Raw genomic sequence first — 23,693 nt, 5'->3', positions numbered from 1 at the left:
ATTTGAAAGCTACCCAGTCTGGTATTTTGTTATAGTACCTAAACAGACTAAGACACATTTATTGTTTAAAAAATAAGAATGAAATAGCTACCACTTGCAGAGTGCTACTATGGCTGCCGTCGTGCTAAGTGTTCTATTTATATTGCTGTATTTTTTGCTCATGACAACCCTCTGCAGTAGGTATAATTATTGTCCTGTTTAATGATGACAAAAACTGAGGCTTAGAGAGGATTAGTAACTTTCCCAAGGCCATACAACTAATGAGAAGTGGATTTGAGTTTCAAAACCAAATCTCCTTGTAATTAACAGCAATTTTTATACAGTTCTGTATAAGAAACTTGTGAAAGTGGTGTAATAAAAATCGATCCAAATGAGCAGGAACTTCTCTTTTAAATTGGTGCCCGAAGGACATTATGTACTTATTCCAATAGTTCTGTTATTCAGGACACTTTTGGAACCCCCTTTTGGAATTGTCTTCAGGGCCTGCGCTTTGAGTATCCTATTCAAAAGGATAATCCCTATTCATCCTGTGAGGTGAGATTTGACTGTTTAAAGGACCCTAATGAGGCCGGTCTGCTGACTAAGGCGTAGGATGACTGTGATCAACGGGGCGACATACTTTTCAGTCATTGAAGAAAAGACCATGGTTTTCTTGAGTTGGGTGTAAACTAAAGCAGAAACATCCTTGGGATATGTATGGTCTTCCTTGGATTATGAGGATTTGAGGGATATAAGACATTTATGGAAATGCAACTATCAGAGGTGAAAAAACAGTCAGCACCCACACTGACTTTCTTTATCAATATTAGCAATTTGAGTTGCACTTACATTTTGTTGGTACATATCAGGGGCCCCCAAATTTTAGTTGCTCAAGGCAGTATATGGCTCCTGGAAGTATTCTGTGTGGTGCTTTTATTGTACCCACACAGTGTGTTAATAGGCTGTATAATTGGGCAGATTTTAGGTTTGGTGGCCATATAAGCAGTTTAGTCTCAATTGTCCTGTGTCTACCCACTCAGGGTGCTTATGTTAATCCCACGCCCACTGAAGGCATTTGGACTTTTGATTCCTGATGTTCACATTCTTTTGTCTAAAAGAACTCTGAACAGTAAGTATTACTCTGCTCAAAACAAAACAAAACAAAAAACCTTAGGATATTTCATGTCCCAGTTCCAACACCCTTTAAGCTAATCCCAGCTAAAAATAATTCTTCCTTTTCCCGAATTTCTATAAAACTTCAGTGATCCTCACTTTGCAGTCTTGATCAGCTGTCTTCTGTCGTAGCTCTTTAGGAGGGGTTCCTGTCTTATTTCAGAGGGAGTGTCCTTTATCAGCGGAGGTGCTCCTGTGGAAATGATGCTTGGGCTTGTCAAAGAGATCCGCTTATTATCTGAAACAGCCAAAAATACTTCCATGTGTTTGGACCTTTTACTTTATACTTTCTCTTTGCTCCTTTGCCAGCCCTGGTTGCCTTGATTTAGAAATCAGTCTTGGGTTCTGATGCTTTATTGACGCTGCCTAGTTTTGATGAATCACTTACTCACAACCAGAGTCCTCGCGTTAACTTGCCTGGGATGATGTTGGCTTCATTCATTCAGCGCTTTGGTGACTTAGCTCTGCTTCTCAGTATATGATCCTGAGCTGTGTCCACGTCTTATCCTGGGGATGCTACACGAAAGGAACCATATTTATCACCATGGGAAGAATTGGGACAGAGTTGAGGATGGGAGTCCTGCTTTCGTACGTAGTCCCCTGGTACCAAGCACTGTTCTTTGTAGACAGATCCTTGATAAAAATTTGTTAATGGAATAAATGAAGAAACAAAGCAGTTATAGTAGCATCTCATGATGTGGGAAGGGAAGTACAATTCATCTAGTGCTGAATATGCTTCTTCTTTACATGAGGCATCGTGGTAGGCATTGAGGATTCAAAGATGAAAAGGTAAGGAGTTGGCACTCTCCTGGAAGTCTAGAGTTAAAGAAAAAGTGTGGGTGGTCAGCTAGGACAGAGATGATAGAGAACCTATTAAATTGTAGGTCTTAATCCCGGGTCCAGGTTCAAAAAAGTCTTGAATATGTTGGGGGGGTTGCAATTTCCGAGCTGGAAAAATTCTTGAGGACTTGGGTCTTGATGCCAGGCTGCAGAACGATGGCTTCTGAGGGAAGAGGGGGGCAGGTGAAGGATCTGGCAAAGGCTAAATGTCAAACCCCTTTGAGGTCATGAGCAGGTTTCCCAGGGCTGCTCGTTCTACCTTTTGGTCAAATTTTCCTGGGCTACTTGTTAGAAAAGGAGATTTTTTTCATATTTAAAAAAAAAAAATCACATGGCATCCTGGAGAACAAGTTCTCTTACTAGCATGACATGACTTTTAAAATACTGAAATCTGTTGTGAAGTGCAGCGGAGGTTCTGAATTCTTTTGGGAAACAGGGCCCCAACCTTACTGGTAAATTTGTGCTTTTACTTAAGATCACAGATGATGTGGTCAGCGTTTTTTGATTATGAAGCAAGCTCTAAGAAAATAGAACAACTGAAGTGATCTTCCTCTCTCTAAACTGTAAGTTATCTTTCACAGCATCTCATTGGAGAGGCAACCTTGAGGGCTAAAGTAACTAGGTTATCCTCTCATCTAACCAACACGAGTAACTGTCTGGCTTCCGTGAGTGACATGAGCCCAGAGTGGGGTGGAGGGAAATGTGGATGTATTGCATTTTGAGGTCTGGGTTGCTGTTTGTCACTCTGTCTCTTGCCATTGCCAAGCACAAGCAATCTTCCTTCGCCGCAAGTTGCTACCCAAGGGGAACACTGTCCCAAGCTGTTGATACGCTCTATGTCAAGGCAGCAAGGCTCAAAGCAACAATTCCAGTAAGTATTAGGCTCTGCTTAGAATGATGACCAAAGGGACGTTTGAAATTCTGGATAAATCTTATTTCTCTTTGTTTTATTGTAGGAAGATCGCGTAAAAAAAGTACAGTTATTAAAAAAGAAAACAAAAAAGCTATTTATGGTAAGCCAGAGGGTCTTTTTCTTTCTCACGTTTCTACTTGTTGGATGCTTTTATTTCCTTGCATTTTATTTTTTCCAGATGGTCATGAAGTAATAATCGGGGGATGCTTCAGTGTCATTTTACGAAAGTTACTCATAGTTTACCTTATGCAATTTATTCTATCTTATTTATAGAAAAACTGCAGACTCCAAGAACAACTACTGTCCTTTTTCATGGAAGATGTTTTTGGTAAACTCCAATTACAAGTTTGCAAGGAAATACACTTTGTGGAAGACTTTCACAGCCTTAGGCAGAAATTGAGCCACTGTGCAAGTATGCATAGCAAATAAGGTGAATTTGATCCCAGACATCTATCCGGAAAACAGCATGTAGGAAGTTGTCTTTACTCAAAGAGTGGGTAAAGGGGTTTTCTAATTGTTGGCGTGTAGTCCAAATGGAGAGTCCATCACCAGGGAAACAGTATCAAATAACTCTGTATAACTTGTAATGCCACTATGTATTATTTCTTAAGGAATGGCACAGAAAACATGTTGAAGAGAGCTAAAGTGACAGGAGGTGCTTCTCAAATGAATATCTGTTTTTTCAAATCATTCTCTCTTTATGTGACTCCTAACTCATTCATTCATTCATTTAACAAATATTTCTTAAGCACCAACTATGTGCCAAATGCTATTCTAGGATATTTTCTTTCTCTCTCTCTTTTTTCTCTCTTTCTCTCTTTCTCTCTTTCTCTCTTTCTTTCTTTCTTTCCTTCCTTCCTTCCTTCCTTCTTTCTTTCTTTCTTTCTTTCTTTCTTTCTTTCTTTCTCTTTCTTTCTTTCTTTCTTTCTTTCTTTCTTTCTTTCTTTCTTTCTTTCTTTCTTTCTTTCTTTCTTTCTTTCTTTCTTTCTTTCTCCTCCCTTCCTTCCTCCCTCTGTCTTTCTTTTCTTCTCTCTTCCTGTCACCTCCTCTCTTTCCCATATTGATAAGAGCTTTTAGATTGATTTTTTAATCTTATTTTCATATAAGTTTTTAGAGTTGTACCCTGTATAAGGCAAAGTCTCAATCAAAACAAAATGAAAAAAAGAAATGTGTCTTCTTTGGTACCTAAATTATTTGATGCCGCAGTGTGGTTGCTGTCACCCTAAGCAATGGGGAATTAATTAAGAAGGTAAAAGTGAACACACTTTTCTGTAAAAGCATCCACAATATTAAAGATTGGTACAGAAAAACAAAACAAAGCAAAACAACCAGGCCAGGGTCTGTGCAGTATTAGTTGGCTTGCTTGTGGGAAGTGTTGAATCTTTTCTGTGACATTGTTTGGGCTCCAAGTATGCTTTCTCAAGCCTCCTGTGGTTGTACTTAAAGGTGGTACAAACTGGGCTGTGGGCTGCTGATGACTATCACAGTCCTGCGGTTGCCAGAAGGAAACGAGCTTTCTACCCTTGGGCATCAGGGCTACGGGAACTTGAACTCTGGGCAGTTGCGAGTGGAGTTTTAGTGTTTAAGAGTTAGGGCATCATTTTCTTGTGGTCCATGAAAGTACTCAGTAACCCAAATTCCAGTCTATAGTGCAGAGGTATTTCTGTGAGGGTGAGCTGCTCAGTTAGGTAAAAAAATTCAACAAATTTATGTTCTCTTTGCTTAGTCTGTGTTTAAGTTACGTCCTTGTTTGGGACTTGGGTCGCATAGTTTTCCATGAACTCTCCTATTCCATTAAAATAACAACAAGCATAAAAATTACAAACTGGTACCTCTTGGCAGAACACGGAGAGAATGCTCTGGGCCAGTTCCCTTGCCTGAAATAATGGAAACGTCACCACTTATCTTTGGTGTATTCTATACTTAACTTATAAGGTCATCTTATTAAGACAGTGAATAGTATAGTCTCTCTTTTTTTTAATAGATCTCTATCGGAGTATAATTGCTTCACAGTACTGTGTTAGTTTCTATTGCACAACAAAGCGAATCAGCCATATGCATACACATGTCCCCATATCCCCTCCCTCTTGAGCCTCCCTCCCATCCTCCCTATCCCACCCCTCTAGGTCATCGCAAAGCACCGAGCTGATCTCCCTGTGCTATGCGGCTGCTTCCCCCCAGCCAGCTATTTTACATTTGGCATTTGGTAGTGTATATATGTTGATGCTACTCTCACTTCGCCTTCCCACCCCGTGTCCTCAAGTCCATTCTCTATGTCTACCTCTTTATTCCTGCCCTGCAACTAGGTTCATCAGTACCATTTTTTTTCTTTTTAGATTCCATATATATGCGTTAGCATACGGTATTTGTTTTTCTCTTTCTGACTTACTTCACTCTGTATGACAGACTCTAGGTCCATCCACCTCACTACAAATAACTCAATGTTGTTTCTTTTTATGGCTGAGTAATATTCCATTGTATATATGTGCCACATCTTCTTTATCCGTTCATCTGTCAGTGGACATTTAGATTGGTTCCATGTCCAGGCTATTGTAAATAATTCTGCAATGAACATTGTGGTACATGACTCTTTTTTTGTTGTTTTTTGTTTGTTTTTTGTTGTTTTTTTTTTGGCTACGCGGGCCTCTCACTGTTGTGGCCTCTCCCGTTGCGGAGCACAGGCTCCGGACGCACAGGCTCAGTGGCCATGGCTCTGGGCCCAGCCGCTCCGTGGCATGTGGGATCTTCCCGGACCGGGGCACGAACCCATGTCCCCTGCATCGGCAGGTGGACTCTCAACCACTGCGCCACCAGGAAAGCCCCCCATGACTCTTTTTGAATTATGGTTTTCTCAGGGTATATGTCCGGTAGTGAGATTGCTGGGTCATTTTGTAGTTCTATTTTCAGTTTTTTAAGGAACCTCCATACTGTTCTCCGTAGTGGCTGTATCAATTTACATTCCCACCAACAGTGCAGGAGGGTTCCCTTTTCACCACACCCTTTCCAGCACTTATTGTTTCTAAATTTTTTGATAATGGCCATTCTGACCGGCGTGAGGTGATACCTCATTGCAGTTTTGATTTGCATTTCTCTAATAATTAGTGATGCTGAGCATCTTTTCATGTGCCTCTTGGCCATCTGTATGTCTTCCTTGGTGAAATGTCTGTTTAGGTCTTCCACCCATTTTTAAACTGGATTGTTTGTTTTTTTGATATTGAGCTCCATGAGCTGTTTGTATATTTTGGAGATTAATCCTTTGTCTGTTGTTTCATTGGCAAATCTTTTCTCCTATTCTGAGGACTGTCTTTTTGTCTTGTTTAGGGTTTCCTTTGCTGTGCAAAAGCTTTTAAGTTTAATTCAGTCCCATTTGTTTATTTTTGTTTTTATTTCTGTTACTCTAGGAGGTGGGTCAAAAAAGATCTTACTGTGGTTTATGTCAAAGAGTGTTCTTCTTATGTTTTCCTATGTTTAGAGTTTTATAGTGTCTGGTCTTACATTTAAGTTTTAAATCCATTTGGAGTTTATTTTTGTGTATGGTGTTAGGTAGTGTTCTAATTTCATTCTTTTACATGTAGCTGTCCAGTTTTCCCAGCACCACTTTTTGAAGAGGCTGTCTTTTCTCCATTGTATACTCTTGCCTCCTTTATCAAAGATAAGGTGACCATATATGCGTAGGTTTGTCCCTGGGCATTCTATCCTGTACCATTGATCTGTATTTCTGTTTTTGTGCCAGTACCATACTGTCTTGATTACTGCAGCTTTATGGTATAGTTTGAAGTCGGGGAGCCTGATTCCTCCAACTCCGTTTTTCTTTCTCAAGATTGCTTTGGCTATTTGGGGTCTTTTGTGTTTCCATACAAATTGTAAAATTTTTTGTTCTAATTCTGTGAAGAATGCCATTGGTAGTTTGATAGAGATTGCATTGAATCTGTATATTGCTTTGGGTAGTATAGTCATTTTCACAATATTGATTCTTCCAATCCAAGAACATGGTATATTTCTCCATGTGTTTATGTCATCTTTGATTTCTTTCAGCAGTGTTTTATAGTTTTCTGAGTACAAGTCTTTCACCTCCTTAGCCAGGTTTACTCCTAGGTATTTTATTCTTTTTGATGCAGTGGTAAATGGGAGTGTTTCCTTAATTTCTCTTTCTGATTTTTCATTGTTAGTGTGTAGGAATGCCAGAGATTTCTGTGCATTAATTTTGTATCCTGCAACCTTACCAAATTCATTGACTAGTTCTAGTAGTTTTCTGGTGGCATCTTTAGGATTCTCTATGTATAGTATCATGTCATCAGCAAACAGTGACAGTTTTACTTCTTCTTTTCCAATTTGTATTCCTTTTATTTCTTTTTCTTCTCTGATTGCCATGGCTATCTGCACTTTTGGTTGGAATGTTCTATAAATATCAATTAGATCTATCTGGTCTGTTGTGTCATTTAAAGTTTGTGTTCCTTATTTATCTTCTGTTTGAATGATCTTTCCATTGGTGTAAGTGCGGTGTTAAAGTCCCCTATTATTAATGTGTTACTGTTGATTTCTCCTTTCATGGTTGTTAACATTTGCCTTATGTATTGAGGTGCTCCTGTGTTGGTGCATAAGCATTTATAATTGTTATATCTTCTTCTTGGGTTGCTCCTTTGATCATTATGTAGTGTCCCTCCTTATCTCTTGTAATAGTCTTTATTTTAAAGTCTATTTTATCTGATATGAGTATTGCTACTCCACAGTAGCATTTCTACTGTGGCCTGAGGTTCTCTCTTAGTCCAGTGGTTCGGACTTGGAGCTCCTACCACAGGAGCTTGGGCCCGACCCTGGCTCATGAACCAAGATCTCACAAGCTGCGTGGGGTGTGAAAAAAAAGAAAAAGAACAATAACAAAGTAAAAAATAAAATTAGACTAGAAAACTAATGTTATATGTTAGAAAGAGTATAAAAATAAAAATATAGATGAATCAACAACTGGAAGGTACATCAGTACCACAATAGTAAAAAAGAGTAGGCGGGAAAAGAAAAAAGGGGGGGGGGAAGGCCTTGGCTGTGGAGGGCGGGGCCTAAGCAAGGGTGAGGTTTGGGTGGTGGGCGGGGCCAATGCTCAGGACCCACAGGGCTGGAAAAGGACCTGGGGGATGTGCAGGGTGGGGCTTAGGCTCAAGGAACAGAAGGGGCCCAGGCGTGCCCCCCAGCCCTGGTCTCAGAGGGCAGGGGACCTCACCTGGGAGCCCAGCAGGCTTCCTGGGCTCAAGTGGGCGGGGCAAACACCTTCCTCTCCTCTCCTGCTCCTCTGGTCTGGGAGGGCCCCTCCCACCTGCCTCTCCTGATCTCCTCGGCCTCCCTCCTATGCCCCCAGGACTAGTGCAGCTGGAGGGGGCTTTGTAGGGCAGGGGACTGTCCTGGGAGCTCAGCAGACTCCCCCGCCCGCTCCTCCCGGATGGCTCTTCCCGCCTGCCTCTCCGGATCTCCCTGGCCTCCCTCCTATGCCCTCAAGGACCCACGCGGCCTGGAGGGAGCTTTGGAGGGCAGGGAACCGGCCTGGGAGCTCAGCAGGCTCCCGGTACCCGAATCAGTATAGTCTCTTTATTTAAGTTGTACGATTATGTAATTTTATATTTCATTTTACCACCAGCTGATTAGGTCATTATCATCCCCAGTAAGAGTTTTCACCATGAAAAGACTTGAAGAGGCGAATAATCCATTGAAGGACTTGATATTGGGGTAAATAATGAGACCTATGGCAGTCACTGTAGGCCAAAATGGAGTCTTCCTAAGGAACAGTGAGCTGGCTTTGTTTCAGTATCTGGAGACGAGGATTGTCTTCAGAGACCCCATCCCCCCACTTTTTAAAGCACCTTCTGTTTTTCTTTTTGCTAGTGTCCTTCGTTCCTCTGTGCAGGTGCTGTCTTTTGCACTAGCCATACAATTTAATGTAATATTATTCTAAATGAACTTTGGTAATGATGACAAGGCACTAGAAATCCTTGCCTGATACAGTACAATATATCTGGACACCTGGAACCAACAAAAGCCATGTCTGTTTTGACCATTGATTTGGTTCTTCAGTTCAAATAGCTAGAAAACACATAATAGTTATAACCTAAACCAAGCAATGTTCTAGATGAAAAACTTAGAAAACATAGAGCTATCTAGGAACTCTGGTTTTCCTTGATTTGTTTTGGGAGAAGTTATTTCCTGAAGGGACCTTAATCTGTCAAGAGATGCTTTTTTCAATGCCTTGGACCACAGCGCGATGGGAGCAGGCGGTACCTCTCAGGCTGGTCGTGGAGGCTTTCCAAAGCGGCTGGCTCCCCCTTGCGGCCAAATATGAGCACAACCACCCGCAGCGCCACCTAACTGGGCTTTCCTTCCTACGTTCTCCCACTCCAAGACAACCCTTGTTAGCTTCAGTTACTTTGTCTCACAAGCTAAGGCATTTATGTGCTGGAGTAAACCAACCACCTCTGTGAAACTGTAAAAAAAGTCTAGGATTAGCCTGAGCTTTAGAAAGTCTCCACAGACATTGCTTTAGGGAAATAGGTTTAATTTTAATAATAGGCCTTGCATTTAATCTTTCTGCCAATTATAAGTTTATATTTTTGGCCACAGAAGCTTGTATCTGTTTAATATAAATTAACCGAGCATTTGCTCTGTGTGGAATTCTAAATTAGTGGTTGGGGCGGAGTTTAGGAGGGAGACGTTATAAAATGTGAAGTAGGTGACATTAATTTACATGTGATATTTTCTTTTCTTCTTTTTTGACCATTTGCTTTAATTCGGGGAGACAGGGATACAGGCAGCTTTCCTAAGCAGAAGCAGCTGTGCCTTCCACCAGATGTGTAACTGTCATATTGTTTCTCTTTTCTCTCTTCATTCCAGGGACCTCAGGCTATAATTAATTCTTGAATATGGCAATGAATCAAAGCTTTGCAAGTTACAGAAAACTTTTCTCCCCCTTCCCAATGGTTCTACTGGTTGCTTTAAAGCTCTCCTCTCTCATACTGTTTCTCTAACCATCTGAAACTTGGGTGGACTTTCTAGGAATGGATTCCGAGACTAAATCCATGTCTTGGTCTATAGAATTTGGAGTTGAAAAATAAAAATAAAACCAGAAATAGCATCTATAACCCAATCTGGGTCATCTCATTTTTTACTGGATGCAGACACCCCCCTAGATGTGCTGATTCTGAGTCAAGGATGACTGCACCGCAAAAGGCAAACAGGTCGCTCTCATTTCCATTTTTTTTTTCAACCTCTTCCCTTTGTTCCCTCCATCCTGGAGATGGTAACTGCTTCCTGCATTTACTGCCTCTATGATGTCTCTCTTTACCCTTTTAGTTGCCTAGTTAACAACTTTATATCTAATTAACTGTTCTTTAAAAAAATGAATATAGTCATTGAATATATTTATATTCATGAAGCATGTTTCCATAAACAATATGTCAGGAAAAAATAACTTATTAAATAATTTGAAAGATGTGTCCATGAAGAGTTTTTGAAAAAGAACATTTTAATAAGAAAACACTAATGAGGAAAATATTTTAAAACGATTAATGATGAAGAAAATATTCATGAGAATATTGCTCATCTTCCCTCTCTCTGCTGCTCTGGTTGGACTGTTCTGAGATGTGATATTTTCTTAGTCAAAAAGGGACACTAGGGTTTCCCTGGTGGTGCAGTGGTTGAAAGTCCGCCTGCCGATTCAGGGGACACGGGTTCGTGCCCCGGTCTGGGAAGATCCCACATGCCGTGGAGTGGCTGGGCCCGTGAGCCATAGCCGCTGAGCCTGCGCGTCTGGAGCCTGTGCCCTGCAACGGGAGAGGCCACAACAGTGAGAGGCCCGTGTACCGCAAAAAAAAAAAAGGGGGGACACTAAATATAGTCAATATAGAAACAGCCAATACATAGAAAATAATTAACACTTTTTGTATTTCCCCTGTTGCCCTTGCTATTTGGGGTATTGTGGGAAAAATGAGTAACACAGACTTTACCCTCTAGGAGTTCTGCACTGTGTGTGTGTGTGTGTGTGTGTGGGTGTGGGTGTGTGTGTGTGTGTTGGTAGGAGGGTTCTAGGCAGAAGGAAGGGGATGGCAAGGTAACTTCACAAACAATTATAAGAGGAAGAAAGGAAAAGCACCATAATATTAGTGCTAACAAAGCCCTGGGGTTTCAGAGCAGAAATACTAGAGTCTGGATGGAGCAGGTAAGTTTTCAAGAAGGAGGGACTTTGAGAGGGGCCCCGAGTTCTGCAGGTTCTATTTCTGTCGAACCTCGACACGTTTCAAAACTGGTCCAAGGCTTCTTCCATGATCTGGAAACAGGAGGAAATGGCCCAGGCCCTGTTTCCAAGACCCAGAATTCTAGAATAATGCTTTGGTTATGTGAGGCTTTAGGATAAATAGGATTCTGAGGGGTTGATTAAAAAACCAGTGTTGCATTTATGATGTTGCTTCCAGAGCTCTAGACAGTTAACTTACATACAGAATTTTGGCATATAGTAATTTGTTTAATGTGTTCACTTACTTGGGATTTGAATTTATGCCCGCCATAAGCATTGGTGTTTGCTCTTCTGAAAACCACCCCCCCCAAAAAAACTTGTAAATAGCAAAAAACAGCAAAATTTATGATACAAATTATGATACAAAATCTATGATACAAATTCTCTATAACTTAGAGAATCCAACAATTATTTATTTTGTATCTTAATAATTGGAGAAAATATTAAGGAGTAAGGATTACTACAGCCTCTTTATAAATTGTATATAGTATTTTTAAAATACTCTGATTCTATGTGGATGTTTTATTTTTGGTGATACTTTTTTTTTTTTTTTGCGGTACGCGGGCCTCTCACTGCTGTGGCCTCTCCCATTGCGGAGCACAGGCTCTGGACGTGCAGGCTCAGTGGCCATGGCTCACGGGCCCAGCCGCTCCGCGGCATGTGGGATCCTCCCGGACCGGGGCACAAACCCATATCCCCTGCATAGGCAGGTGGACTCTCAACCACTGCGCCACCAGGGAAGCCCATCTGAGCACTTTTAAGGTAGGCTAAGCTAAGCTATGAAGTTTGGAAGGTTAGGAGTATTAAATGCATTTTTGACTTACAATATTTTCAACTAACAATAAGTTTATCGGGACTTAACCCGATCGTAAATTGAGGAAAATCTATGTATGTGTTATACTCTCTAATGTCTGACTTCTTCCACCCAGCATAATTATTTTGAGATTCATTCATGTTATTGAGTGTATCAATTACTTCTCCCTTTTCACTGCCAAGTAGTATTCCATTGTAATGATATACCACAATTTATCTATTCATCTGTTGATGTCTATTTAGTTTTTTTTTCCCCAGTTTTTCACTATCACAAATAAAGCTGCTATTAATATTTATATACAAGTCTTTGTTTGGAGAGATATTTTCATTTCTCTTGGGTGAACACCCAGGAGTGGAATGGCTGGATCATAGGTTAGGTGTAGGTTTAACTATGTAAGAAACAGCTAAACTGTTTTCCAAAGTGGTTGAATCATTTTACATTTCTACCTGTAGTGTGTGGGAGTTAAAATTGCTCAGTATCCTTGCTATCACTTCATATGGTCAGTGTTTAAAAATGTTAGCCAGTCTAGCTGGAGTGTAGTGGTATTACATTGTGTTTTCAATTTGCACTTCCCCAATCATTAATGAGGTTGACCATCTCTTGATTTACCTATTTACCATCTATATATTGTCTTTGGTGAAGCGTCTGTTCAAATATTTTGCCCATTAAAAAAAAATGGATTGTTTCTATGTCTTGGTTATTGTGAATAGTGCTGCTATGAACATAGGGGTGCAGGTAGCTTTTCAAATTAGAGTTTTCTCCGGATATATGCCCAGAAGTGGGATTGCTGGATCGTATGGTAACTCTATTTTTAGTTTTTTGAGGAACCTCCATACTGTTCTCTGTAGTGGCTGCACCAATTTACATTCCCACCAGCAGTGTAGGAGGGTTCCCTTTTCTCCACATCCTCTCCAGCATTTGTCCTTTAACAGATCTTGTAGTACAGTTCTACTGGTGATGAATACATTCAGTTTTTTATGGCAGAAAAAAGCCTTTATTTCCTCTTTCTGTTTTAAATATATTTTTTCTGAATATAGAATTTGGGGTTGATAGGTTTTTTTTCCAATACTTAAATGGTGTTGCTCCATTGTCTCCAGGCTTGTTTCTGACAAGAAATCTCCCATTCTTATCTTTGTTCTTATGTCATATCTTTTTTTTTCTGGCTTTCTTTCTTTCTAAAGATTTTCTCTTTATTACTTGTTTAAAGCAATTTCATGATAATGTGCATTGGTTTGTTTTCTTCATGCTTTTTGTGCTTGGAGTCAATTGAAATTCTTCCGTCTGTGAGTTTATAGTTTTCATCAAATTTGGAAGTTTTGGGCCATTATTTTTTAAGAAAAAATTTTTTTCTGTACCTCCTTCTATCTCTTCTATTCTTGAAATTCTAATATTCATATACATGAGGCCATTGGCAATTGTCCCACAGCTCTCTGATTCTGTGTTGTTTTCCGTGTTTTTCTGTGTTTCATTGTGGATAGCTTCTATTGCTATATCATCAAGTTTATAAACCTTTTATTCTGTAGTATCTAATCTGCTTTAGTCCCATTCAGTATATTTTTCAACTTAGCCATTGTAGTTTTTATCTCTAGAAGTCTGAATTTGGTCTTTTTAATATTTTCCCTTTTCCTACATAACATGATCAATCTTTCTTTTAGCTTCTAGAATGCACTATATGGCCTCTATTTCTATGTTAGCAGACATTGATAATTATTGTTTTGATCTATTAATTCATAAAACTGAAAAATGATGCTTTTAAGATTCTATTACGCCTACTTTATTTATAAGTGGGGATAATTCTGTAAAGAGAACTTACCCCTTACTATTTGGCTGTCCTGAGGAACTTATCATATAAAACAGGCAGAATAAACATGTAATTCTTTTTCTTTATTTCCCACTTTTGAATATAAGGAATTGATTTTCTAACATTCTTCCAGGGTGATCAATGAGTTGTTATTTTCTCTTAGTTTCATTATTAACTCATGGATTTAAATTATTTTTTATTTTTGAGAAGTCTTTCTGATTCTGTAAGCTACCTGCCTTTGGGATTTCTTTATAAGTCCACTAAGACTGGCGTCTTTTCGAGCCACTCTTAAGATACAAAACTACAGTGATTTTCGTGATAGACTCCAAGGTCTGGAATCCCAGTACCACTGTATTTGAATGTCATCTTATTGTTTCTGAGAACATTCTAAGAATTTTGCAGCACCTAATAAAATATTACATATTTCCACACTCCTAATGCAGGGTGCACAGGTTCGATCCCTGATCGGGGAACTAAGATCCCACATGCCACAGGCAGGGTGCAGCCAAAAAAATAAATATATAAAGTCACACAGATCTGTGCTTAAATGCTGAAAAAAAAAAAAGAATAAAATGGATAACCTATATAGCACAGGGAACTCTGCTCAATATTCTGTAACAACCTAATTGGGAAAAGAATTTGAAAAAGAATAGATACATGTATAAGTGAATCACTTTGTTGTATACCTGAAACTAACACAACATTGTTAATCAACTATACTCCAATATAAAAGAAAAATTAAAAAAAATATTAGTCTGATTTGGGTAATTCAGGTGTATAACTGTTTAAAGAAAAAAGTTATGGATAACATAAATATATTTATTTTTAATCTTTGTTAACCACGGTATTTGCCCTAATGGTATTTGGAAAGTTGGTATATGTTAGAAGACATTTTAAAGATTCTTATAGAACTCAAGACTCTCAGACTTGAAAGGAAACTTAATAGATGCTTAGTTGAATTCATAAAATAATTGGCCTAATTGCTAGTGATCAAAGTTGAAACTGAAAAAAATTACATTAGCTTTCAAGATTTCATCATTTACTTTAATTAACATTTTAAGAGCCTGAATAGTAATTGGTAATTAAAGAGCTCCATTTCTTTACATTAATTGTATGTAATTAATTTTAAAGTCTGGTAAGTCTTGGCAAATAGAATATTTGTGTCTCCAATTCCTGTAGGATGTTTGATAAGTAATTTGTATCCTCAGTTGCAACGAGCTTATCAAGCTGTGAAGCACTGCCAATTACTTAGCCTTATAATTTCAAATATTTTAAAAATTGCAATTGATTGAACTGATAAACAGAGTAGGAAGTGAGACAAACTCTGTTTTATTCTTTCATTAAGTGCAAAGTCCTAAACCTGTTTTCAACAATACCAATAATCTCATCTTGTTGTTGTTAGAAGAATTAAGTAAGGTAATATATCAAAGCACCTAACAAGTAGTAGTTCTGTAAAATTGTTACTGTCTTTTCTTATTGCTTTCCATACACAGAACACTAATTTTCTTCCAATTACATTTTCTCAACAATTTTCAACGGAGTGGTTCTCTTAAACAATCAAGTACATTTTTGGTGCCTAATGTTAGAGTTTTATTTACAGTATTACTTTAACTGAAAGATAAAGAGATCATTTATGAATCATTGGTTTTAATCTTGGTAAGTATATTTTCTAATTATAATATTATAGAATCTCTTTTCTGACAAATTCCTTCCTTGGTTAATGATATATAACTTTTCTGTCAAAATTATGGGGCATAGCTCTACCATTTCATGTGAAAAATTGCATGGATTCATTCTTTTTTTAAATTGAGGTATAACTGACATATAAGGTTGGGGTTGGGGTATAATTGACATATGAGGTTGGGGACCATATCATAGATAATTGAACCTGAGGATTTCAGCTGAGACCCAAAGGGTGTGTAAATCATCCCTGCTCTCTCCAGCCTTGGAACATCGTGCCTCCTCTACCTACTTGTCCCTTCTTTCTGCTTCTCCCACTCCATCTTAGTCACCCTTCAAGATGCAACTCACTTGTTTTCTCCTTCTGGAAGTCTTCTGGCATCCCACAGTTGGGTTGCCTCTGCTCTGTCGCCAGAGCAGTTTGTTTGTTTGTTTTAAATCACAGTATTTATCACTTAGTATTGTAATTTTGCTTCACTGTCAGTAGATTATGAGCCATCCCTTGTGCCCCAAGGCAATTTTCACCATGAAAGTTACTTTTATAAATTAAATAAATCTCTGCTATGTGGGCAGAGACAGTATTTCATGCCTAGCATATAGTAAGCATGCAATAAAAATGTATTGACTTAATGATGAATGATTAGCCTGTTGCCTTGTGTTTGTTATTCCATGACTATCTCACACTTTTTTTTTTTTTTTTGAACCTGTCTCTGGTTATTCCAGCCCTACTAATAAATTGCCTCTAGTCTAGATCGTGTCTGCTTTGGTTGAGTTTGTCAAATCATTCAGCCATTCTTAGAAAAAAACTGCTGCCCTTTGGTTGTGCCTTCTGCTTTCAGCAAGTGGAACTATATACGCTGAAATATAAGGTAAAGGAAATCATTCTTTCGTAAATTCCTCCTTCCAAGCAAAGCAATCTAGATTACAGCAGTAAAATCAGGCTGTCCTACTGGGTCTGTAGACACATTTACAAAAGTGAGGAAAATGAAAACCTCTTGCATCAGCTCTTTACTAGGAGTCAAGGTGCTAGAAAGCATCCCATAAACCCATGGAACTCTGGTGGCAACATTGGCACTGTTAAGTGATTTTTTTTGTTGCTTTGATTTTTGTTTGTTTGCCCGACCTTGTTTTTCTCCTTTTCTACTCTCCTTGCTCTTCTTGGGGTAGCTTGTACCTTAGATGAAGTCAGAAGCCTTTCTTGTACTTCCCACCATGCTATGGGAGACGCTGCAGACCCAAGTTCTCTGGGCAGAGGGCCTAGTCAGCAGGAATGCCTTCATGATATTCAGCTTCTGTAACGTCCAGAATTTGGTTGGCTTCTTTGGTATCCCATTTTCCGTGTGAAATCTTTAAACCCCAACACAAGCGTATCTGATGCTGTGCCCTGTGACTTGCTTATTTGGTGCTTTGTGATTGATCTTCGCATCTAAGAACTTTGATCGAGTGTATTGGAATCAGCAGATATTGATTCTCTTTGTGAAGTCCTCTTTGTTTTCCCAGTTGCAAGATTTGGGCCAATTACTTCTTTTTTTTTAGTATTTGACAGTTTATTAAAATAAACCTTTTTCCTCCTTATGGAGGAAAAAGGTTTATTTTAATAAACTGTCAAATACTAAAAAATCTACTCCAACAAAGATTTTAACATCTTTGTTGGAGTAGAATTGCTTTACAATGGTGTGTTAGTTTCTGCTTTATAACAAAGTGAATCAGTTATACATATACATATGTTCCCATATCTCTTCCCTCTGGTGTCTCCCTCCCTCCCACCCTCCCTATCCCACCCCTCCAGGCGGTCACAAAGCACCGAGCTGATCTCCCTGCGCTATGCGGCTGCTTCCCACTAGCTATCTACCTTACGTTTGGTAGTGTATATATGTCCATGCCAATTACTTTTATATTAGATAATTTCTGACTAGAAGGATTTAGCATCTGATCAAACTCTCCATTTAAAATATAATGGGCAGAATTCTCTAAATTTTTTCCATAGCTACTCTACTTGGTTGGAACTAGACTTGGTATTTCTAGAATTTGCTTTTGCAGTTCCAATCTGAAAAACAAATGAACAAAGGGAAACACACGCGCACACACAAACGCACAGAGGATTTCTTCTTTTGTTTATTATCACATTGTCCATTTTCAGGTTGAAATCTCTCTCTCTCTCTCTCTCTCTCTGCCAATCAGCTTAGTCTTTTAGAGGCATTTCCAACATTTCCCCTGGACTCTGGAGTCAGAATACTTCACATCTCAGCTCTGCCACTTACTATGTGAAAATAGGCAGAATTTTAACTTCTATGCTTCGCTTTCCTAATCTATAAAATGAGGATAAAAATAGTACTTACCTCATAGGGTTGTTGTGAGGACTGAATGAGTTAATATCACTAAAGCCTTCAGATCAGTGCCTGATACATAATACTAACAAAATACATGTTGACTGCTATTATTTTTATCTAACAATCTTCTTAGTAGTTCTGTCGTCACATGAAGGGGAATTGGGATAAAAAGGAAAGCTCCTGGAACTGCTGGATTTTTTGTCTTCTAATATGGGTCTTGTGTTTTGTTGATTCTCCTGTCCACCACTCTTCTATTCACTAACTCTGTTTTGCTCGTTGTTATGTCTTCAGTGCCTAGCACATGATCGGACACTTAGTAGACACTTCATGAATGCTTGTTTAGTGAAGGAATGAATTCCTTCTGAAAGTATGCTCTGACACTGGCTGCCTGCATTGTTTTTGCCTCACAGGATCTGGTGTGGGAGGAAGTGTCCTCTTAATTCACGACTCTTCATAAAAAGGAACGAAACTGAGTGATTTGTAGTGAGGCGGATGGACCTAGAGTCTGCTGTACAGAGCTAAGAAAGTCAGAAAGAGAAAAACAAATACCGTATGCTAACGCATATATATGGAATCTAAAAAAAAAAATGGTTCTGAAGAACCTAGGGGAAGGACAGGAATAAAGATGCAGATGTAGAGAATGGACTTGAGGACCCGGGGACGGGGGTAGGGGAAGCTGGGACGAAATGAGAGAGTGGCGTGGACATATATGTACTACCACATGTGAAATGGATGGCTAGTGGGAAGCAGCCACATAGCACAGGGAGATCAGCTCGGTGCTTTGTGACCACCTGGAGGGGTGGGATAGGGAGGGTGGGAGGGAGGCACAAGAGGGAGGGGATCTGGGGATACATGTATACATATAACTAATTCACTTCGTTATACAGCAGAAACTAACACACCATTGTAAAGCAATCATACTCCAATAAAGATGTTAAAAAAAAATCCACGGCTCTTATCACAGGGAGGTCCAGCACTTGTGAGTCCTGCAGACTAAACCTTCACCTGAATATTCTGTGTCTGCAGCTCTTCTGTGCCTCATCATGAAAGCCCCTTTCACAAGAAGAATCTCTTCCTACGCGGGGTCTGACCTGAAGGTAGAGTCTCCGTTTGGGCAGAGTCATGACAACATCACCACCTTTAGGCCCCTGCAACAGCATTCAGGAGATAACTGTCAAATCGTTTCAGTTATTTTCTCTTGATAAGAGAAAGACCTGAATGTTGCCCCTCCCCTGTCCCCTCTTCTCCTCTGTGTTCTGGTCTAAAGGGACCTGTGGGTTGATGTTGGCCGTGTTTTATTTGTTTTAATAGGTGTTGTCATTTAGCTGCTTCCATTTCTCGAGTTTTGATTACGTATTATCTTTATTGATGCACCGACACTATTTCATCACGGGGTCAGGACATCCTGGGACACCTTGGGCCTTGGTTTCCTTTTATGTAAATTGAGAACAATTGAACCATATAATGTCCTTGGTCAATTCCAGCGCTAAGGTTTTATGAGTAAAAGCTAAGTAGATAAATTAGACACTTTCACCCTTTTATTCCCTTCCCTTTTCTCTATTTAACCTTATGGAAATTTGTGGAGAAAAAAGAATGATGAAGAATTTCCTCCTACTTGACTCCTAAGCAATTCTTGTGCTCAGATGGGGTTTGAAAATTCACCTCCTCAAAGGAGACTGGCAGTTCCCCCCCGCCGAGGTACAAGCCATCTTCTCAAGATATTAGTTTGCTCCTCCTCCTAATTTAGAAACTAATATTAATTTCCTGATGCTTTCTCCTGGCAATCAACACCTGAATATTGTACTGTGCAATGTATATAACAGCCAGGGTGCTTTTTCAAAAAATAATTTTTTTTCTTGTCATTCTCACATCTCCTATGCTTCCCATATCTCTCTTGCTGCAGCCATGCTTTCTTTCTTTCAGTTTCTGGAAAGCACTAGGTCTTTCCTGCCTCAGGACATTTGCACACTTTTCACTCAGGTTACCTGAGTTATTCTCTCCTTTGCATCCTCCCCAAACCCCTATTTTCTTTCTTCACTTCCTCATATAGCTGGCTCCTTCTCCTTTTCCAGATCTTAATTTAAATGTCATTCCTTGAAAGAACCATCTCTGACCACCCCATTGAAAGCAGCTGTAAATTCCTATCATAGATTTTATGCATTACAAACACAACTTTAATTGTAATTTGGAAATTTTAATTTTTCATTTGTTTTCTTATTTATCATCTCTCTCCCCCATGAAACTATAAGCTCAGTGAGGACAGAGACAAGGTACTATATATTTGCCAGTGTATGTCATGCCCAGCACATTATACCTGCTCAAAAAATGTTGATTGAGTGAATGGAAGAATGAGTATTATTAGCCCCTTTTCAACAATATTTTCTGTATTTACTTCTGATTTCTTAGATTTCCTGTGCTTCATCAGCTAGAGAAATGAAATCCATTAACAGGATGAAAAGAAAATTTTATGAGGTAAGTATTCCAAATTCTTGTCTTTGAATGCTTTGTTTCTTAAAATGTGAAATATTTCTGCTTCTAATATTTCCACTTTATCCGCAGATTGGAAAGAAAGGAATCTACAAAGCCGTCAGTGAACTGGCTATTCTTCTTTCCTGGATTAAACAATTTCTGGAAAGCATTAAGTAATGCAAGAAGCCAAGTGGATTGATTTGACTGTTATTTTGAAATATAATGAGAACAACCAGAAATCAATTTAAAGCAGTGTATTTCCTTTTTAAAATTTTGTACATAGTACTAACAGCAAATTAGATGATTCAGAATAGACTAGAGGACTTTAATGTAATAAAATTTTGGAGGTAAGTAAGTTGTCACTAATATGCACATTTTCTGTATTTTCAAAGAATGTTTTCAGCCTGAACATGTTTTGTCATTCCCAAGTGCATTGCATGAGTTTAATCTAAAGGCGTATAACCAGAATTAAATCATGTAATATTTGTGCATAGAAAACGACAGATTTCTGGGATACAATATGATGTTATTGAGACTTACATAGTTGCCGTGTATATGATTACTGTCTACTTAAGGGCTTGGTGATTATTATTTATGCCCAGTGTGAACTTAGCCCCTAATAGATTTTGATTTTAATGAAATAAGCTGTGTTTCTTTCTCCTGGATGTCCTTTTTAGGACAGTATGCTAGAATTTCATTGAGTACAATGGGTAACTACCAGATCAGATCAAACAGGACACACATGTAAACTAACTGCTTGGAATGGTTTACTAGAAACACCTTTGACAGATAACCCAAGCTACACAGACTACAATGAACCAGGTTGAAGTGATGCCGAAGCTGATTATGTTCCTTCCGGGCACCATACAATTAAGAAAGTTGGTAGAGGCCAAATAGAAGTCTGAATGGCCGCTCAGTGTTCACCACAGGAAACTTCCCTTACTATCTAAAACCCTTACCCACACAGCTAGCCCTTCAGCTGAATGAGTCATATTGCCTGACCATTGTTTTGCATTAAACGGATCCTGCCTCGGCATTGTAGGCACGGGCAGTTTCAGACAGCAATTTGTGTGATGGCCAGTTTGCTTCCACAAAGCACCCATTGTGCCTCTGCTGCACACAGACAACACCAGGACTTGGTGTTTTGTGATATGAGTAGGCGGGGCTTCCCGAAGGCCTTTGTGGATTTCATCCTTGGAAGCTCCTCTCTACTTTGCTTTCCCACCATCCAGTTCTTTTCAATCACATGGTCATTAGTCTGTTCACCTGGGACTATCGTCTCCTGGTTTATCTCATAGTCCAAAATTACCTCTTTGTTCTCTGCCCCTTCTCCATTCTGCCTTCCCCAGCAACGCTCCGCGGCTCCATGTCTTATCCTACTGGGGACCTCATTATTACACAAATCCACAGGCAGGGAAACGTGTGGTGAGTGGAGGGGATTGGCGGTGGGGAGACTGGGGGACTCTGTCTTCTTTTCATGTTGTTGATTTAGGGCTTCCCAGTGCAGGCTCCTAGGCCATCAGTAATGGGGCAGCCTTCTTTGTTGAGAAACATTTGGAAGAGCTGGCATCTTGGGGATCAGGAATCTACCCCCTGGCTCTCCCCTGGACCTGAGAGGAAGTGGTGCACCCACGGCCTCTCATTGCCCCACTTTCAGGGCCCTCGGTGGTTTCCAGGATCAGGCGCCCTCACAGCTGAGTTTGTGCTGTACTTCCACAGAGCTGGGAGTCTCCATCTTGGTTACAAAGCATTCTTACGTGTTCCATTACTGAGGGACGCCGGGTATTAGAGGGGCTGTGAAATGTTCATTTGCCAACTTTAGGTCCTTAAGGATAAAATTTTATCTGTGTTCCACAGTACTCTGGGGTGATTGGATTCAATGTTTTTATTTGTTGGATTGTTTCCCAAATTCTTCCGTTTGCCCAGAAGAGTCAAAAGGCTGCTGAAGCACAATAGGAATTTAAACATCATCACTGAGCAGAAAACCAACATCCACGTGCTGGTGCCTCTTCACAAACGTTTTTCAGATACCAAAGGAAAAAGCGTGGTCTTAGTGTGTTTGAGTAAAGACTGGTATTCTGAAAAGGCAGTTAAGGAGGGAGAAGCTGTTGTCCTTGTGCACAGGGAGGAAACCGTGTTTGGTGGGATCACCATGGGCTCAGGGTGAAAGCTTCCGTCTGATTACAGGTCCCACTCTGGACCTTACCAGAGCCAGAGATGGCTGCATTTTGGGAAATGGCGGCATACCCCCAAACACCCACGAGATGCTCTATAATGCCCAAGCCCTTCAGCATTCATAGGAGGAGATTCCTTCTAGCAGATCCCTCCTGGATCATACCTAAGAGACTATGTTTCCTATTAAAATGTTTTGTCTGACAGCATATAATTAGAGTTAAGGGCATCGAATCTGCTCTTAACACAGGGAGAGCAGAACGAGCCTGAGGACCCGTGAGTAGACTGGAGTGGTGGACACAGCCCTCAGTGTGGTCCAGAGACCCGATTAGTCCCAACTCCCTCCAGGTCATCCATACAAAACATCGACCTCCTCCCTCATCACTTTTCTCTAAAACACTTCTCTCGCACTGGCATGCTTGTACCGACTTGTTTGTTTACTGACTGTCTCCGCCATGTCAGAATAGAGGCTCTGCGAGGCAGGACTTTTGTCTGTTCTGTTCTCTGGAGGGTCCCCAGCACCCAGATCAGGGTCTGAACGCGGGGCACTACATCAGCACATGGTGAACGTGTGAGCTCTTGAGGGCATGGACCGAGGCTTTGGCCCTGCTGCTCTTAGGGTGTGTGACCAACGTCAGGCTAGTTCACTTCCTGGGCCTCCGTTTCTGGATGGATCCTGATTGAAACTAGCTACCACGGGTGATCTGTACAGATATCTGCAGAGTGGGGGACTGAGGTCTTTCTTTACTCCAGACACGTGCCCTCAAAGGACCTCACACACTCTCTTCTCTCCCACCACCTGCCCCTACTACCCCGAGCCCTGCTCTGCCTGCTTCATTTCTCCTGAACCTTTATGATTTTATTGAAACATCATCCTGTTGTTAATGGTCTCATACACTCTTTACTTCTTCACAGAACCTGTCATAATTATAATTCTTCTGTAGATTTAATATCTGTTTCTCCCTCTAGGCTGTCCCTCTTGGATTCACTGCAGTTCTGCTCCTCATACATGGTAAGTGCCCCCAAAATATTTGTTAAGTGAATAAAGTAGTAAATTGGACTGGATAGCCTCCAAGGTTTCTTTCAGCTCTGGCATTTCTGCTGCCATAATCTTCACTGGTTGGCATGAAACTTGAAGACTGTGATATAACAATGTTTTCCAACCCAAGTCCTCTAAGAACATCTATGTTATTATTTACATTAACAAAGAATTTAAATCAGCATACTTTTTTACTTGCCCCAAATAAGAG

The 23,693-nt window shown here is 40.0% G+C and overlaps 1 protein-coding gene across 1 annotated transcript; it reads left to right on the top strand.

Moving 5' to 3' along the window:
* Positions 1-2,692: 2,692 nt before the first annotated feature.
* IL26 (interleukin 26) lies at positions 2,693-20,454 on the top strand. The gene is made up of 5 exons (XM_060023850.1): positions 2,693-2,863; positions 2,949-3,005; positions 3,179-3,313; positions 20,209-20,274; positions 20,362-20,454. The coding sequence occupies exons 1-5, from the start codon at positions 2,693-2,695 to the stop codon at positions 20,446-20,448; spliced, it is 516 nt and encodes a 171-aa protein (XP_059879833.1). The 3' UTR covers positions 20,449-20,454.
* Positions 20,455-23,693: the final 3,239 nt, after the last annotated feature.

Source organism: Delphinus delphis, chromosome 11 (genome assembly GCF_949987515.2).
Source record: "Delphinus delphis chromosome 11, mDelDel1.2, whole genome shotgun sequence".
In the NCBI taxonomy this organism is placed as follows: Eukaryota; Metazoa; Chordata; class Mammalia; order Artiodactyla; family Delphinidae; genus Delphinus; species Delphinus delphis.
The sequence above is the reverse complement of the archived record's forward strand: the minus strand, read 5'-3'. Positions and strand labels throughout refer to the sequence as shown.

Coding starts and splice junctions, on each gene's coding strand:
- IL26 (XM_060023850.1), top strand. CDS start 2,693: ATGTGGATGTATTGCATTTTGAGGTCTGGGTTGCTGTTTGTCACTCTG. Junction 2,864..2,948: donor GGCTCAAAGCAACAATTCCA/GTAAGTATTAGG, acceptor GTTTTATTGTAG/GAAGATCGCGTAAAAAAAGT. Junction 3,006..3,178: donor AAACAAAAAAGCTATTTATG/GTAAGCCAGAGG, acceptor TCTTATTTATAG/AAAAACTGCAGACTCCAAGA.